At 40.3% G+C, this 19,832-nt stretch overlaps 1 protein-coding gene across 27 annotated transcripts in view; it reads right to left on the bottom strand.

Moving 5' to 3' along the window:
* Positions 1–19,832, bottom strand: part of IL1RAPL2 (interleukin 1 receptor accessory protein like 2) — a 397,669-nt gene that overhangs the window by 142,291 nt on the left and 235,546 nt on the right. For all 27 annotated transcript variants that reach the window (XR_011101166.1, XR_011101167.1, XM_068697284.1 and 24 more), the window contains 2 exons: positions 19,261–19,447; positions 13,471–13,624 (listed from right to left, as the gene is read on the bottom strand). Coding sequence is in view for 25 of the 27 variants with exons in the window: in XM_068697284.1 (XP_068553385.1) it covers positions 13,471–13,624; positions 19,261–19,447 (341 nt within the window). In the remaining 2 variants the exon portion in view is untranslated. The remainder of the gene's footprint in view (positions 1–13,470; positions 13,625–19,260; positions 19,448–19,832) is intronic.

The raw sequence follows: 19,832 nt of genomic DNA, 5'->3' as shown, positions 1-19,832 counted from the left end.
GCTCTTTTCACCCCTGGATACTTCAAAAGAAATCCTTACAAAAAGACCAACCTCTCTTGTTATGTTAGAAAAAAATAAAATCAAATCAAATCACTCTGTGTCATAGTGAAAGCACGAGAACAATTCAGAATCAAAGGAAGGGGATGTCATCAAAGGTCCTAGGAGATGATGAATAGCTTCAGGAAGGAAATGGGCTTTTTTTAATGCACAGCTTAACATTGCGAATGAATGTAAATATCTAGCCTGGCAGTGCAGAGGGATGGAGGAGTTTGGAAGGAAGGAGGATGGGGGTAGATACACAGTACACAGCAGGGCATACAGTAGTACACTGCAGATCTGGGGCTGAGTGTTTTCTTCCATGTTTTTCCTGAATTTTCACTGTCTGTCAAAGTAAACAGCTCCAATTATATTCAGCTGGATTGACACATACAGAGCTCTAGGCTGGGGAGAAGAATATTTCAATCAGCAGTTGAGTTACTGTAGGCATGAGGACATCAAGTTTTAGTCTCACTTCATCCTCCCCCTGACATTTTAAAATGTCGAGCTACTGTCCCTGTTGCTGCCTTGCTTCACACCTAGTCTGCGAGCGAGCAGGGGAAAGTTACCTGCTTACTGCACAAAAGGCTCTACATTAGCACTATGGAGTTGAAAATGAGAACTATGTAACCACAACGTTGGAGTAACAGTACAACAGCCACGTCAGGAACTATAACGCGGTCAATTCTCACTTGAAAGATGTGAGGCTGCAGATACCACAGCCCTGGAACAAATGGCTACGTCAGGGCTCGGTGCTGGATGGAGTCTAGCACGGGGCACAGCAAGCTCCTAGCTCCGTCGGTGGCTGCATTACGGTGCCAGGCAGCACCAGCGCTGCAGGGAGCTTCTCAGGCACACTGGGGCGAGTTATAAATTCCTGTCACCTTCAGCTGAAACCCGCGTGTCAGCAGCAGAGCCAGCGAGGAGCACCTCATCGTAAGGAACAAAGCTCTTTTCTTACACCAAAGACAAGCAGGTGCAGCAATGCAATATTTAAACCCTACAAAGTCCTTATTAAATGTGACAGCAACAGCTGTAGCAGCTAGAGCACTAGCAGAACAAGGAAAGGAATTAAAGCCCTTTTGAGGACTAGAAAAAGAAAACAGGTACAATTTTAAATATTGAAATGAGGTCTGGGCTGATGGGGAACAGAGATATGGTGACAGGTAGCTGGAGATCTCAGGGATGCTGAAAGCTGTTCCTCTGACCCTCCCACAACTTAATGAAAAGGAATAATCTTTAATTCTTTCCAGCGAATATCTTTCACATTGAACTACTATACAGAACTCCTACTCCTTATCCTCAGAGCGTGCTGGGTCAGATTCAGCTCTCCCCTACATCACAAAATCTAACTGAAACAAACTTCAGTATTTGTTTATGAAATAGACAATTCCAGCATGATGCCAGAGCAGTGAACAGTTATGAAGGGAATTATTCCTGTTAGCCAGGAGGAGAAGCAGAAATCAGAAATAAAACCCCAAAAATGGTATTTTCCCTGTAGGTAGAACTATACTACATGTACATTTTAGACAGGCCCAGCTTCTGTGACTGCCTTTCTGGAATGAATGTCTTGACAACTATCCTTGAGGGAATGGCTGGAAATGCTTCCGTGCTTTACCATGCAGCTTCAGTTGTGTTGCTATAATCCACAGGAACTTGACTTGTCCTGTGTGGGAAACCTCTAATAGGAAAGAATTTTTTCTTTGGTAAATTTGCTTCAAACAAACAATTCCAAGTGAATTAAATTCAATATACGAGTGAACTATGAAAACCTCACTTCCCATAGGTTCTGTGAAACCTGTCAAAGACGAGGACATCATCCAAGTGTTTCATAAGGTGGGAAAGTGCTAAAATTCCTCTTTGACAAAATGACTTTTATCAGAAAACCCACATTTCTTCAGGAACGGGATGCTTTGGTTAGGTTTTTCACCGGTTTCTCTGCCTATCCAACCCAGTATCACACAGCCCCTTCCTCTTGTTCTGTCATCAAAGCCATGCTCAAAGACCTGCTGAGCGAGCACCTCTCGTTCCTGTTTTATTTACAAATTAAGGTGCCTGTTTGCATTAGGCTGTGTCCCAAGGGAAGCACAACTCAAATAATGCCTCTAAATCAGATCACTTCACTGCACATAGTCACATATAAATGCACAGATCTGGAAAACAATATTCTCCTTAAAAACATCTGCCTAACTCTGGCTTCTAAGGGCACCCAGAGGTTACGGAGCTGTCAGAGTCCTGGCAGGGTCACAGCCCCCTTGTTCCAGATGCCCCTCTTTCCAATTTAGAAGAAAAAGAAGCATGTCAGTGTATTCCAGAGAAGTCCTAAGGGCGTACATGGCTTGTGGCAAATTGGTACCTTCCCTGACAGAAACTGTAATCACTCATAGCCCGGGATGGGCAACTCAGCTATCCACAACTGGATCGCTAATGTGCTATGTACTCTATAAAGCTGAAAATCCATCTGGTGCTTGCGTCTAGTCTGCTTTGATATAACCAGAAACCTTTTATCATCTCAAGCCATTATGAAATTATCTTAGACCAATTCCCTACACCTGGCACTAGCCAAGATGAAACAGAATTGGAGCCCACGCAGAAAACTGCCCCTTACTAGTATTAACAGTTCCTTTGGTCCTCAGCTGGGATATAGCAGAAAAAAACAGAGAGGAGAAGAGCCCAAAGGTGCCTTCCAAATTGACAACTATATTGTCTATTAATCTTACTGTTTAATCACTTCGATTTGCAATTCTACTCCTTATCTTTCCTGGGCTTTTTCAGAGTGCTTCAGCCCACAGGGCTTGTCATAAACAATCCCTCTGAGAGCTTTTCATTTTAAGCTGAAGAAAAAGATGAAAAGTTAAATCACTTACTGTTCCCTTCCCATTGGTTGCAAATTGATTTTATTTACTGAAATATGCTTGCATTGCAAAACCCACTCAACACATACAGTAAATATGTCAGTACGTGAAAGTCGAACCCAACCTAGTAGCCACCCATTCTTTGAAATACACTGGAATCATAAGCACCTAAATACAAATTTATTGAACACTGATTTTTCTCCTGCTTACAAGAGGTCAGTAACGCCATCGAAACCAAAAAGTAGCTTGGTTGGTACTGACAAAAATTAAGAATAAGTATTTCATGCTGCTCCACTGTATGAAAGACGGATAGGATACTTAACACACCAAACATATTTTTGCATGTCCTTTCAACTTAAAAACTGCATGACACAGAACAAACATCGGTAAGTTATTAGCTTCAGTCTTCTGGAGAACATCATAAGAGTAACATCAGAGCCTGCAGCAATACCACCACTGTCAGATCTCATAAGCTAAACAGGGTCAGGCCAAACAGGCACTTGAATAAGACACCTTTGAGAATCACGTAAGTGCGGCAAGAAAAATAGTGCTGACAATTCAGAAGTGAGCACTATTCCTTCCCCAGCAGAACTTCTCATCTCAGATATTCAGCAGCATAAACCAGCTCTGAAAGGCGTCAGCATTGTGCTGAGAAAACATAACCCTAATCTCCAGCTAAAGGTACTGCAGCTCACCTATTAAAATTTCCCCACTCTTTTCAAAGGAAGGAGACAGGCTTTGCTTCCTCTGCTCTCATTACTTAGGAGACAAAACATTACTCAAGATTTGCAGTGTTTCTCTGGGAGGGTGGGAAGGCTACATTTTTAGTGGGTAAAGCAATCTGCTCGCTCATGTGTATCTATTTTACCATTAGCAAAATCGTTTCAGGGGCAGTGTTACTCTGTGCCTGTGCATCTATCTGCCTATTTATTATTAATAAAGAAGAATGAGCATCCAGCCTACATCTTCGTGATGAAGGAAGCCTCTTTTATATAGGAAATGAAAATGTACAACTTTATTTCAGCAGTTGTGCTTTACCTCGCTGTTGTGGGCAAAAAACCCACAATCCTATCATTTGTACTAAATCACCTCTGCTACCGAAAGCACAATACACTTCAAGAATGTGGCTCAGCAGCTCCCAGAATAAAAGGCAATTCTTAAAGGGGGAGCTCATATCTGACATTTACAGTATATAGTAAGTGATTCAGCAAGCTACAGTTGCTGTGCACAATGACAGATCAGCGGATAAACGAGCAACCGATAACAAGTGTGGAAGCCTTGGCTGTCCACATCAATAAATTAGAAATACCAAATAACCGATGCTACAAACTACAAACTGCTGATTTAAAGCTGAAGGAAAAAAAAACACTAGATGATGTTCAAGAACACGTCAGAGAACTAGGGGGCATCACAGGTCAATAAAATCTAACTCTATTTGCCATTCTAATTACTTCGCATGTTCATGAGCTAGGAAAGCAGTTTGTGAAGCTGTAAGTAAAGCGCCAGGAGTACTGACACCATATATAATTCATAGGCTGCAGCATATTGCTACATTTCTCATTGCCCTTAGAACTTGTACTTTCTCCAGGAAATATGGAGGTAATACTTAATGTTTATCTTCCAAACTCGTTTTTCATGAGCCCTGTATTAACAGGTCACTCTGGTGAATGGGAAAGCCATCAATCTGGATCATTTGAGGGCCTGAAATGAAGGAGCTTTTACCCTTGTGGATATATTGCGTTGTCACTTCAGCGGCAGCACAGTTCACACAGCATCCACGAATGGGCTTGTGCTTCTGCAGACGCTGCCCAGATCCTCGGCTTGCTGTTTCTGATGAGGCACCCTTGAAACCAGCACACTTGGGTCAATTTATCAGGACCTTGCTGGGTGTCAGGTGAAAAGGAGACGTTACGAGACAGAACATGACTGCGTGTAGCACTTCTCCCAGGCGAACAGACGCCTGCACTGTACTGATACCTTGCTCTTGCTTTATTTTCCTGTTGACTCTCTGCAAACACAGAAATCCCTGCGGATTTACAGTGGGGTTTTTGTGTGACTGAACAAGGAGCGCTCTGAAAAGGGACAGAGAAATTGCTCCATTATCCAAATGCGGCCAAAAGCAACTGGCCACATTTCTCTTTCTGGATCACACTGTTTGCCTGAGGTAGTTAGGAAAAATGAAAGGCACCAGAGAAATTACTGGCTATTAAGTGTGCTCTGACCACAGAAGCATGTTTAGCTGTCTACACCTGTTAATGGGATGCTGCTGGCCAGACACAGAACAAGTCAGAATCCAGGCTTTAAGATAAACACTTCACTGCAAGAAACAAATCTAGTATTTACAAAGCACAAACCTTGATAAATATTAATACAAATGACATAAAATATATCAAAAGAAAAGGCTAATTTTTGTCACTTCCTATATGTTGCTTTAAATAGACAGTTATTTCTTCAATGTTTTGAAGAACTCAGCTGTGAAATTCATTTCCTGGTCTTTTAGTATCATATTTGTCAGCACTTAACTCATTTCTGACTCTGTTCCTGTCAGAAAAAGGAAGGCTTCCTTCAGATAATCAAAATACTGTAAGACATAATTCATCATTTTAATGAAAATGTAGCAGAGGAAATGCTGAGAACAATATCTCCCACTAATGGCCTTTTGAAGTCAGTAAAAACTTGAGTGGGTTGCTCTGTCTTTGCATTTAATAAAAAAGTGATTCCCTGACTCTGTCAAGATATTGCAAACACAGAGAAGGGATGAAGTCTTGCTATGGAAATGTTACATTACAGCAGCAAGAAAATGTCACTTCAGATATGACGTAACGTTAACATGTCAACATTAGGAGGGAACAGGGAGGATTTTCTGTTCCAAAATGATCTGTAGCATCCTTCCCAGAGACAGGATTTCTGCAATTCAACTTGTTCACTTTCAGATTTCTTTTTTGAGTTTAAGCAGCATCTCCTTTTCACAGTTATAACTGTAGCCACAAGCAAGCTGCTTTTATCTTCCCCTTTTGTTCTTGCAAATATTTCCCCCCCAACAATAAGTTCTTAATTTATTCTCTCTTTTGGACTAAAATAATATCAAAAGGGGAAGCCCCCTTCTCCCTGCATCCCCCCAGGGTGTGATGGTTACAGTGGGACAGTGGGCACACGTTGGGCCCTCAGCTGCAAACTGTTCATCTCCTGCCAAGAAAGAGCTCCAGCTAGAGCACTCGCACGGGATACGAGCCGGGACAGGCACCCTTGGCCATATGTTGAGAATTGCCAAGCACTGAGAGTGAAGTGAACGTTGTTTAGGGAGGGGAAGAAGGCCTAAAGCTGCCAAGTCAGAAGAGAAGGGCAAGAAGGAAAGGCGTGCACCTGGGTCCAACTGCTGCAGACAGCCTCAACACCACTTTAGATATGATACAATTCTGATAAGCCCTCAATAAGGGAAATTTTTCATTTGGAGCTAGAAAAGAGCTCTCTAGGAGGAGCAGCTGTTGCCAGGAAAAGGGAAACAGCTCCAAATGCAGCAAACACCTCCCATCCTTGGCAGCACCGGCCATGCAAGTACAGGAGGAGAAGCAAACCCTTAAGGCCAGGCTAACTCCCACCACTCATGTCATCACGCTTTGCTTTGGAGTGCTTTTAAGTCTGTTTCATCAGAAAAATTCATAAGCTGCCTATGGCCCTCCTTGAAATATTTTCAGATTCGTTTGAGACAACAGGCATTGTGACCTGTGTTTGAAAAGACAGATAAATACAAGAGAGGGGAGCAGCTCTCACCAGTACCACAGATCAAAAACAGACATGAAAATACCCCTGCACTTCAAGCATCCTCCAGATCCTAGGGGGTAGGTGAGATGCACAGTGCTGCCAGGAACTGGAATCTGCCTTTGGTGACAATTCCGTTAGCTCGAGAGAAACTTCCTGTGAAATATCAATTCCAAACATTTTTGGAGCAGGAGCCATCAAAACTTCTAATTTCAGGAATGCTGAAAGACACCAGTAATATATCTCAGTAGCTATATGCATTATTAAAAATCATATACACACAAATCAAATGAAAACCTCTCAGTTCACAGGAAGAAATCATTTGACAAAACAAAATAAGAAATACAAAATCTTGCAATACGATCTCTGATACTAAAATTATTAAACAGAAATAGTTAGTTCTGCACAGTGCTCATTTAACACACTATTGCCTTATTTGGTGATCCAATGGGGTTAATAACTGATACTTCATCCCACCCCCAAGAAAAGGCTCTGGGGCACAGACCATGAAGTGACAACAGGGCGAGAATGCACCTGGCCTCCTCCAGGACCCCGAGGCTCTGCCCTCCCTGCATGGAGCACTGCCAGGCAGAGATGTCAGAGTTACTTTGGGTACCAAAAGCAGTACAAATATTTTAACTAGCTCTGCTGAAAAGCTCCTTCGGAGTTAACTTAGAAATCCCTACAGACCAGAGCTTTGTGCGACAGGCACGTCCTCAGTATTGCTTCAGGAATCTCTGCTGACTACGTTTGGTTTCTGTGCTTTTCCTCCTTAGCTACCTGCTTTTTTAACCTGTGTCTTATGTTGACCCTGCTTTTATGTATATCCAATTCCCACCTGTATGATGATATTCAGAGCTCAGTGACCTTTCGGAGCTAAACTGTTGGTTTTGTGTTGTTTTTTTTTTGATAAGTAACTACTTAAGCAATACTGAAGCATTTCATAAATTCACTGCAGATTTGCCAAACTGCTTGTGACAAAGCATAATGACATTAGGATAGAATTATCATGAAATATTTTCAGGTTTTTAAGCAAATAATAATACTCATATTTTACACCACAAAAGTAAATCCTTATAATAGCTGGAATTCCAAATGAGGTATTGCAGTTCAGTTCAAACATGCTTTTCATTTACTTTATTACTTTTTTTTTTTCTGCAGTTTCCCTGTCAACAGCCCCAAATGCTGTCAATCCACATGGCATTCCTGTGACTATGTTGAGAACACTTTATCTGCTGTAAGCTGATAAGGCTTAGGGTGCACATACAGATTACTGCAGGTGAAAATTTGTCACTGATCAGCATCCATTGGTTCCTGCCAACCTGCCACTAGCTCCCACTAAAAACGATGTGAAATAGCATACCCAGCTTACAGAGGGCTAAAATATGCAGAAAAGCAACTCCCACAAAACAGGGATGTACTTTTTAGCTCAAACTCTCCCTTATTCTCCGGTAGCTTGTCTCTGTCCCTGGTGCTGTTGGAAGCGTGACTAATTGTTGGCGTTTTCAAATCCAATTCACCCCCTTGGTTTAAAAATAGCAAATCGCCATCAATCGCTTCTGCTAACAGAGGGGTCCCAAGCACACAAACAAAATCTAGCAACAGCAGCAGGTGTAATTTGAAAAGTGAGCACTGTAATGAGATCTGAAAGAATTTAATTGAAAAACTATGAGCAAAGAGTGAATTCAGGCAGAATCATTCAATTCATGTAGCCATGTGGAATAATTTGTCATTTAGGACAGTCAAAACAAATACCGCCGTATAAATGGCTTTTAGAAACAGCCAGGCATTTTAGCAGTCTGTAAGAAGGAAATGATGGAGATGAAGATAGAATTGGGCTTGAAGGAAACTCAGAGGACAGGGCTGCTGGATGGAGCAGCCCAGTAAATCCTGCATGTCATTCCAATACATCACTGGCACTTTATGAAACCGGTCAGATGGCCACCTTCTGCTGTCAATTTGGAAAATAATGCTCCAGTACGAGTTCACAAATCACATCAAGGCAAACTCTCCCACCAACACAGCTGTCCATGGAAAAGCACATCCCTGCAAGGCAGCCCCACCTGCCAGGGAACACCCGGCTGTCCCACAACACCGGGGCTGGCTCCTTGCTCAGGACCCCCCCTTTCTCCATCTTCCCGCTTACAGCTACTTCCATCTTCTTACAAGCCTATTTCCTCACAGACCTGTGTTCCAAAGCACATAAAAGTGCTATTGAAAATTAATAAGTTCTGATAATGTTGATTATCTGTATATTTTTATGTTCATTTTTCAAGTTGGATACACTCTTCTTCTCTTATTAAACCCTGAGTGGTTTTGTTCAATTTTCAGGTTTTAGAAACCCTAAATCACAGGTGCTAACCTCATCTTTCCATCCACAACAAAACCACCAAGAAGCAAAGCGAAAACGTTTTTGTTTTCTTTTGCTTTTTACAGACTGAAGGGTTACATGTTACTTGCTAAGTGATAATGCTATTGTCATGTTTATTCAGTGAAAAGGGCTGACGAGACTTGTTTCACATCTGTCTGCATAATATAACAAACCCACGAAGAACTAGTGATGAAAAAGCTGTTTTGTTGACAACCTATTATTCTTAAATGCACCCAAACAGCAAGATGTAGGCATTGCTTATTAGTGCTGTATTGTAGCTCAGGATTTTGTCCCTATAAATATTTTGTGTCAAAGTATTTTTCACATATATTTTAGGCTGAAAGCCTTTTCCTTACAACCCCAAAGAAGGATAATTTCTGAAGACTTTTATCATCCTAATCGTCCTCTCCCATACCTTTCCCATTGTAGCCATCCCATGACATTGGAAGCCACATACAGTACTCCACCAGCCCTTGCTACAAATGCCTTTTAACCTGTTTGATTTGTGCTCTACTTGTCTACTATTAAGACCCAGATTACTTTTTATTTCTGACAGTAGGCAGATGTTATGTTGATGGTTTCAGTTTCTATATATGAGCCCAGCAACCTTTTCTTTACAAATTATCTCATAGTAGCTAATAGAATGACTTGGTCACAGGAGGAAGAAAAGGAACATGAACTCCCCTTTTACCTCTAACTGAGCCATTGAGATCTCCCATTTGGGTCTACAAAAGTCAAAAGGCAAGACCGGAGTTGAGGAAAATAGTTCCCAAGGACTGGCACATGCTGTCTTTGCAGCTCCATTCTGCAGCCACAGCCACTGTGGTTGATTGGACACAAAAATCTGATAAACCAGTCCTACAACAAGGAGTATTTATGTGCCAATGGTTCAACATCTGCCATAGCCAGATCCTATTTGCTGCATGAAGAGGCTTGAATATTTATATGACCTGTGAATTAATTTCTGGATCTTTTAATTTTTATTAGATGCACAATACTCATTCCATACAAACAGCTGCATGTATTACACACATCCTATGCAAATATTGCTCATTTCTGCCTCCTCTTTTCCCCATGGTTTCTGAAAGATCCCGTTTGGAGAGCATAAACATGGCAAGTGTGGCAACACATAAAAAACATGTAGGAAGTCACTGTCTATCACTTATCCACAAGTTATTCCCACAAAAGTAGACCTCTCTTCTGCATGTTCTTCACTTATGACGCAACTGCAGGGCTTTTAAAATTAATTTTAATTAAGTAAATAACTTAAATTGACTTAACTGGTATTGCAAACTTCAGTGGATGCCTGAAAGGCTACAGGGAAACTAGCCCAGCCTCCTCTCTACCCATGGCAGTGCAGCTCTCCATGCTCGAGGGAGCTGTGGAGTTGCCTGTTTCCCTGTCAGAATAACTCTTTGATAACAATTTCAGGTTACCATGGCTGCTGGCAGTGGCCAACAGGGTCTTGCTGTTCAAAATCTTTATTGTTAGCGGAACTCAGGCACACGTACTTTCCCAAATGTCAATTCAGGCATGTTAATAAGTAACTGCAATAGAAACAGCATTAGAAAGTCCCTGCAGAGCAAAGAGCCTCCGAAAGCAGTAGGCAAGATCCTTTTCTCCACATCTGCATTACAGGCTAGCAGAGATAATTCTACCACGGCTTTGCTGGTAAGCCTGCAGCAGTGTTTGCAAACGGTGATTTATACAGAGCAGCGCGTTCAGCGGTCTGAGCTCTGGTCCCATCCTACCTGCTCCTGGTACAGTGCTGTGTTTCGACAAGAACTCAGTTTTCAGACAGGGGAATAATGGGGCCCAGCGCACCAGCAATTCCAGTACAACGAAGACATGGGATTACTGGAACAACTCTGGTGAAGGACCACAAATGCAATTAAGGAACTGGGACATCTATTGTACAAGGAGAGGCTGAAAGATCTGAGGTGGGTCCATCTGGAGAAGAGAAGGCTCAGGAGGATCTGATCCATGTGTATAAACACCTGGTGGGAAGGCATCAAGAAGATGCAACCAGAGTATTCTTAGTGGTGCCTCATGAAAGAATAAGAGGCAATAGGCACACTAAATGCAGTACAAGAAATTCTGTTTGAACATAAGAAATATTTTCTTTAGTGTGAGGGTGGCTCAACATGGTGGCAAGTTGCCCAGAGAGGTTGTAGAGTCTCTATTCATGGAGATATAATCAGAAGGTGGTCAGGCATAGCCCTGGGCAGCCTGCTTGAGCTGATCCTGCTGAGCTGGGGGCTGGACAGGATGATCTCCAGAGGTGCCTTGCACCTACATCTGAACTAGCCCCAGGGTAAGCAAGTTCTCAGGATGTGTGCTAATAACAACAATAATATGTAGTTTTCCTTCTGCCTAAAGTGAGACATATTCTTCAAACAAATCCCTAAATATGTCATGCACCTGCTCCAACCTGTGATCTTACCTGCCTCAGGAACCACCAGCCACGCAACACAAGTAATCCTCTGCTGTTTGCTGTTTGAGTTTTATCACCCTTGCCCCCCCTCAACAAGCTGAAACCATATGCATGTAAAATTCACAAATCGAAACAAACCAGAAAAAGGATAAAGAAACTTTACAAAGCAACAAGCTGCATGATCATATGCTTACATAGTCCTGTGTATTACATTTGTATCTCCTAAGGATACGTTCAGGTCATCATCTACATAAACTTTCTAGGTTATTATAGATAACTAGAAATTTGACCAGCAAACACACAACATCAGACACGTCTCCAAAATGCTTAAACCTGGAAAAAGTATTTGGCTAAAATTCATCTATTTTTTTCTATAAATGGAGATGGCTTCTATATTTCTGACATTGTTGTAATGCTGAATACATAACATATGCACATAGGTGCTTTTATGAACTAAAGGACATTTAATTTAATGCAAAGTCCACATCAAAGTACAAGGTAGACAATCTTCTGGTTCTCAAGCATTCTGCAAAAAGGAGAATACTTTCATATTTCATACTTACGTTTTTGATAGTTCACACCATAAACAACAGAATAAATAACTTTAACACATACTGTAGTTAGTTTAGGACAAAGTCATTAGATTGTTAAGTATTAACATACTACACGTTCATATAATGATGAAGAGAACACACCAGTTCTTACAAGGTCATGATAAGAGGCAGAGCACACTATCGGTAATCTAAAGAATATCCATCATGTGGAATTGAATTAGATGCATCTCATTTTCACTTTGTCAACCTTACTTCATATTCTGGTTGAAGACCAGCACGCTACCTAGGATAGCAACTATCCCCAAGGTATGTATTATATCTTCATTTGACAGGTCTTGGGGCAGGTAGGTCAAATCAATACTTTAGAGATCTGTCCATGGTCCAAAATGGACAATAAAAAAATCACATGATATATGAGTCTGGCACAGAGGGAAAATAACACGTTTAAGAATGAGGAATAATGATAAGAAAAGAAAAATGGATTTTGCTGAAAACAAAGGGAAGAACTGTATTTCAAAATCGTATTAGAGATACCACAGGGACTAATTCTGTTTGGTACAAGAGAATACATTTCTACTTATCACCACTTCATGTAGGACCCATTTTAATGAGTATGTCAGCACACAGACAGGAAAAAAAAAAAACTAACCATTTGTTTATATGGTTGTGTGAAAAGGCTGAAAAATCTTAGCTGTTTTCAGATACTTGCAATGTTCCACAGACACTGAAGGCAAAATAATAATTATAGATGTCATACTGTACAGTGGAATGGAAAGGAATCAGGAATGCAGGGGTAGGCAACACTTGTATACCCATTCATTATTGATACTTGACAAAAAGTGATGGAAAAACATTGTTGACTAGATTACTACATGGACTCAGAAACATAAACTGTATGAGCCTCCTGACAAGTAGGTTACTACTTGACAGTCCAATGTTCCTAACTTCATTCTAGGAATAGGTTGTGCCACACTCTTCAGTGAAGATAACCCCTAGACTAGAGAAGCTGACCATCATAAATTAAACCAAAGATAAAATATGTGGAATAATCACTCCAAAAAATAAATCAGTGATTTATGATGCTCCTTTTGGCTTTGCTATATTCTAGGACAAACTTCACTAGAAGTCTGTTTATATGGGTTCACTCAGCTTCTCCTCTATGTAAGCATTAACGATGAAACTGGAATCTGAATTTCTTCCAGCATATGAGCTGAGCTTAGGTCTGTTCTACCCTTTGTTTTAGAATCAGCATTTCCAGGTTTCGTAGAGAGCAAAAGGAAGTGGTCATCTTCCGTGGAATTTTGTAGGTCTTGACCTAAATTTCTCCTAGTCTGAGACTACTTGGCCGTCAGGGTTTGGTTTGGACTTATTTCTATCAAAGAGATGCACTGACATGTGAAAATAGATTGTATTCATTTTAAAAGTTCATTTTTTCTATTGGCATAAAACAAGGATTCTTACCAGTAACCTTCAATTCAACTGTTCTTCGTATAAGCTTGCCTTCAAACTTCAGTTCACAGGTATAATTTCCTCCATCTTCCTCCTGGACTTCTTGTATTAAAAGAGTATTTCCCTTCTGAATTACAATACTTCTCCACATTTTTGGCTTACATTCCTGCAGAAAAAAAAAGCAACAGCAAAGAAACACTGTAATATTTCCCAGCTTGTATGACATAGGATTGTGTTGCCTGATCTGATTTTCAGTATTATATACGTAAGTAAACAACCTCAATATGTTTTGCAATTAAAATTCAAATCTAATTTCAGAAAGCATGGAGATCTGGAACTGGAATTAATCTGAAGACAGAAATTGCACAGAATTGTTTTTAAAGTTCACCAATTCCCACTGTATCACATGGGCCATGTTTAGTATGTGGTGCCCTGAAGCAATGGCTAAGTATCTTCTCTTTTTCATGATGGACAACTGCCAAGATCTTTATTTTAGGATGGACCATTAAAACACATCTCTGTTTGAAGGGAGCATAGGCAACATCTGTTAAGAGCTAGCCTGGAGACACACTTTACGCACAGTCTCAGCCTCATTTACCAACAGAAGAACACAGGAAGAGCAGCAGCAGTTCTGTGAGCAAGAGAATTTGAGAAACCTGGTTTCCTTACGGTTTCCTCAGTGGCTTCTCTCGCATCTAACGAGGTGTGAGCTCTGATTCAGCCTTTTCCCATCCCTGGGCTCTTTGTAGCATCACCCCATGTGCATCATCTGGTGGAGTACGTGGTTCTGATGGTCTGCAACTTCTACTGACTTTCCCAGGCAGATGTTAGATTTAGGTTCGTCCCTATGCACTGCAGTCCTACTGGAACAGCATTTGAGTCCTGTACAGAGTGTGTTACACAGGAAGAGATGGCTCTCCTTTTCCTAATGTACTGCATCCTTACAACCAGACCAATCCCTTTCCGCACTAATGGTACTCAGGATACCTCTTGAAATGCTCTGAACCACTGTGCATGGACACAGTCCTACCACTGTCTCTTTAAAATGGTACCTTAGGATGATATGTTTATTGCCTCTCAGTAGCTTTAGCATCAAGTCCGTTCTGCACAAAAACAAAATCACGCCTTTCTCAGTTCTCTAAAACACTGAGTACTCTGGTTAATTCTGCTTCCCAGAGCATACAAAGCAACACAGTTAGGACTCAAGTACCTTTAATGCCATTTATTCCCTCTCTCAAGGTGGCAACATGGAATGAGCTCTCAGACTGCGAATAACAATCCTGCATCACCATCAGCAGCAGGCTCACCAATTTCTGAAAATTCACATAAAGAGCCCTGATCTACACCCCATTTTCTGTCTGTCTGCAGTAGCAGTGTCAAACATACAGCAAACAAAACAGAACAAAGCTTTCTTTCTTTTAAGAAACAACCAAACAAGAAAACATGTTGACATGCAAATATAGTGTATGACAGCAAAGGATTGGAATGACATAAATATTATTTTTTCATGAGACTCCATGCATGCTCTAAATCTACGATGTCAGTTTCTAAAGGAGAATAATAAAGAAGTAAAAAGGAGAGACAGTGAGCTTCTGCCCTTGCACCTGAAAATTGAGCACTGAAGCAATTATCCCTCTTTCTAATAGGTCAAATTCAGTTACAATGTAGTCAAGTTCAGAATACCTAAGATGTGCAATTCCACTGCAGGTAACAGTGTTCACGTTATCTTTCTGTCTCCAAAGCACATAACCTTGTCTTGCATGTGAACTTCAGCTAACAGAGATGAAACACAATGCTCAGAATCCAGATCCTTTCTGCTGTGCTAAAAATCTGAGCTTATTGTTGATACTAAATTGCACTGACATGGCTTGAGACTCATGTGAGGAATGGATCTGAGCAGGAAGATGGCGTAAAGCCCTTTCTGATTTGCACTTAATTTTTAGACCTATTTACAGGGGCAATGGAGTTGCATCAACCACCTTCTTGGACTAAGTAAATCTGAAGTCTGGGCAGCGAATATGATTCAATTCCATTCAATCCTAATTTAGAAGGAAGACAATTCTAGGAATAAACACAGTAAGCATATTTCAGATACACACCCTTGCAGTGCAACACTGGAAGACCCTGCCATAAATATGTTACCAGTTTAATAGTCTGTATATTTATTCTTTAAAGTACACAAATGAAGAGACTGAATAGATGCATTTTCATATGCTTTATAGTTTTATATCCTACATGGTCACAGTAAGAAGGGCGACATCTTTACTACCATAGGGATTAATGATTAAGCACGATGTTCGTGCTGTTGTGGTTTTACAGTGAGAAATCTTTCCACTGACTTCCTTTTCTTACCTACTTAAAACACTTCATATTAAACAATGATTTATAAGCCTTCCATTCCCAAATTTTAGCTAATTACTTTTTGTCTACCGACTATATGGGCTTTTTAAATATGTGTTCAAAGTGCCTCTTTTTCCTGCCTCTTTTTTTCACAGACCAGTTCAATCCACAAAACAAACAAACAAAAAAGGCAAGAAAGGAGGAAGATAGAAAATCCTAAAGATGCCTATTTAAAGCAGAAAACAAACAAACAAAAAGGCCAGGATGAAGTGAATAAAGAAAAAAACAACCAGTCTTTATTTTGAGGAAATAATCTAGATTTTGCTGTCTAAGGTCTACTAATTTCACTAAAACAGTAAGTGCCCAAGTATATGACTGTTACTTGCTTATCCAATTAATTCTTTTTCTGCTTTTCCATTACATTTACCTGCTGGGAGAATGTAAAAGTTTCTTTTCTAGCCTATGTATCCTCCACAGACATTTTAAATGTTTTGTTTTTTTTTTTTTTATTTGTTTGCTTGTTTGTTTTCCCCCCAAATAATTAATTAGAGAGTTATTATGCTGCTGCTTCTTTTCTTCTGGGAAATGTAAATGGCAGCATCTCCACACCTCTATTTTTTGTAGGGTAAATAACAACTATTGTCCTTCACCCACCATTTTGATTGTTTTTACAGCCCTTCCTTCATCCCACTAGTAGGCAAGAGGTGGTGGAGATGGATTAAGGCTCTGCGTTCTAGATGTAATATACCTTTTTCCTCTGCCAGTTGATTTTTCTTGAAACTGCTCTTACTGTTAAATCCCATTCATTCAATCGTGCCTTGGCATATACATTTATTTCAAAAAAAAAAATCCTTATACTTCTTGTCAAAACAGTTCTAATGGGCCTAACAGAGCTGTGTGTATATCAATGGCATTAACTGTGGAAATCTTTCAAAAGAAATATTTCACGCACTGTAATTCTAGCCAGAAGTGAAGTTCATACTACTGTTAAAAAAAAAAAAGCCCTGATAGCAAATGTTTTAGCATTACTTATTGGGTGTGTATGTAGAAATCTACTCAGGCATAATTATTTTAAGAGTGTATTTAAATTACAGTTAACTCCCTCTAAATTGATGCAATTATTGGCTCTGATTCATTAATCTCCCCACACAGAGAAGGCTTCTGGAAGGCAGGGCGAGTCCTGCACACTGTGAGCTGGCAGCACTGGTGTCTTTTCTGGTATCAGTTCATCAGTCAGAAGTCCAAATTCCCCAGCTATCAGGGGACTGACAGGCTCTCTTGTGTCCACAAGGATTTCTCTTTTCAGACAAAGAATAAAGGAAGAACCTTCAGGACTTCCTCATATATATTTATACACTATATATATGGACAATTTATACTCTCCCCTTGAAAATCTTCTCTAAATATTTCCACATAATGAAAAGCAACTGCCTCCAATGCCTCTGCAACAGATTTACATGGGAAGATGGCTGACTATACCTTCATGGATACGCTAAACTCAAACACAAAGTTAGAGGGTAATAAACTGAAGATCTACTCTATTATGTCTGGAAACAAATGCATTCTTTGGGAAGTGAGGATCAGGTCCTAAACTGGAATATCACATTACACTATTTTCTGGGAGAAGGGACCTGCTTTTTTTCATACACATCACCTAATGTAGCCTGATTTTAAGTTCTAGGCTGCAATTTCAAGGGGTAACCCCAGTACTCACCATATTATCTTGAAATCTATGTAATTATATATTTTCTACAAACTAGACTTCATCCCTTTTCAAGAAGCAGATTTCTATTAATAGTTAATACTACTATACCCTCTAGAACATTTTTCTAAACTCTGTTTCAGGAATATGTTTCATGCTATAACCTTCTGCATAACATTAATGTTGACATTTCACATTACTGAGCTTCCTGACTCCGGTCCAGACAACAGAGGTGTTATCTAAGAACTGAACTGATAGCACCTTATTGTTAATTATGAATAAGGAGGTATTTGTAGTAGGTTATTCCATTAATGTCTCTTTGCATTATCAAGCCAGAGTAAAGACCGTTGACCTGGACTGTCTGCTATTATCCAACCATATCAATTCCCATCAATTTCACCACAGCAATGACGTGTCAGCTGTCACACTCCAGCCTGGTGTCACACAACCTGTGTGAGCAACCCAGATAACACATGTGGCTGTATGGAACCAAACCTCTTCCTTCCCCGTTCTTGGACAGCACAGAACATCAATGATGTGGGGCTGGACATGCATCTTTCTTAGGTTGATTTCTGCTCCATGACAGCTGAAGGTTATCCCTGCCAGATTATTTTTGCAACATGCTATTGCACAAAAGAGATCTCAGTGCTCAGGTGTTCAGTAATACCTAGGTAGACAGGGCAACAAGCAGCTTTTCTTTGGTACCCTTTTTTCTATTGAAATTTCAGACCTAAGTGAATACAAATATTTTATGCATGAACAGCACTGAAGATAATCACCCAAACGCTGAGAGAAACAGCTTCAATGGCTGAAAGAAAATTTTTGTTTATACTGACAGTGGGTTATGGCACGTTTTGTTACTATAAGCTAGAACATGTGAGATTTCTTTAGGTCTGCACGTAACACTTATTTCATACAAAATAATCATCTTTAAAGATTTTTAAGGTTGCTAAATCAAGCAAAAATTTAGAATTTAACTGCTTTGTGCATTTCTGTCTTCATTACCTAAAACAAGGTTCGTCCAAAACTCATCCTTCTCTTATCCCTGTAGTCCAAACTTTGTATTTCACTGATCCCACTGAGATCTTCCTCTTGTCCAACTATTATTTCTTGTTCCCTCTGACTCTCATCTCTTTATTCCTCCCCATTGTTTCCTGCAGCTCCTCACACTCAACAGCTTTTCAAATATCAGACTTTGGTCCACATCCAGACAGCATGTAAAACTTGCCAAGACCTTGGTATGGTCTTGGTACTTGATGTTACCTGACAGACAACCCACGTTTTAGCCATTGTTCAGTTCTCTTGCAGAGCTACAGCAACACAGATGTTCCTACTGCTTAAAATGCTGTGTGATACTTGATAGGCCTTAGAGAAGGCACAGCCATCACACTTACCTGCAGAGTCATAAAAGTATCTAGCAGACTTCAGTTAAAATTAACAGACCTTGGTAAAATTATTTAATGAACCTTAGCAAAACTAAATGTATCTCTGTGAAATTACCCAATGGACTTTGGTAAAACTCAAATGGCCTTGGTAAAATTACCCAACAGATTTCATAAAAATTAATTGGGCAGCACTGCCGAAGCTGGCGGTTTTGGTAAAACTTTGGCTCCATTTTAGGTTGCTTCCCTTTGTTTCTACTAGAGCATCAGGTATGGAGACATCTCACCAAAGTGAAAACTGGCACAGAGGCACAGTGGTTAAAAAAGTGCAAGTTTTGTATAGCTTCAGCACAACAACAATAACACTGCAATAGTTACCTTGTACCATACAACATGTGGCTCTTGACTGGCTATTTTGTAATCCTCAATATCAGGACAGGAGATTGTCTTTCTCTTAGTGACTTCTGATTTTTCCAGATATCTGATCTTGCTGTTGTAGCAAAGCCCAGATTCATTCTCAGCTACCGTCAAGGACATGGACACCTTCATGCAATATGTTGAGTTTCTGCAGGGACAAAAATATGATGTCATTTATCTTACCCCCCCACACACATTATTATTATTATTATTATTATTTTTTAACCAAGTCTGTTTCAGTACAGTAAGTTTCCTTGTTAAACACTGATCTTCACAAACACGTCAGCGACACGTTCAAACAATGGCTGTCATACTGTGCATTTACTGCATTACTAAAAGACGTAAAGGCTCATTTCCGGCTTACTACGAAGAACCCTACAGAAATTTTGTTGACAAGTGATCCAACCCAGCACAGCAGCTCTTTTGATCTTGCAAGCCTACAGACAGGAAACTGTTGCCACCTCAAATGTTGGTCGGGATGCACTGATTCATCATTCCCATTTCCTCTGCGTGCCACAGGCACTCCTCCTCCT

The sequence above is a fragment of the Anas acuta genome, chromosome 13 (genome assembly GCF_963932015.1).
Source record: "Anas acuta chromosome 13, bAnaAcu1.1, whole genome shotgun sequence".
NCBI lineage: Eukaryota > Metazoa > Chordata > Aves > Anseriformes > Anatidae > Anas > Anas acuta.
Note: the sequence above shows the minus strand (reverse complement) of the source record. Positions and strands in the feature narration are given on the sequence as shown.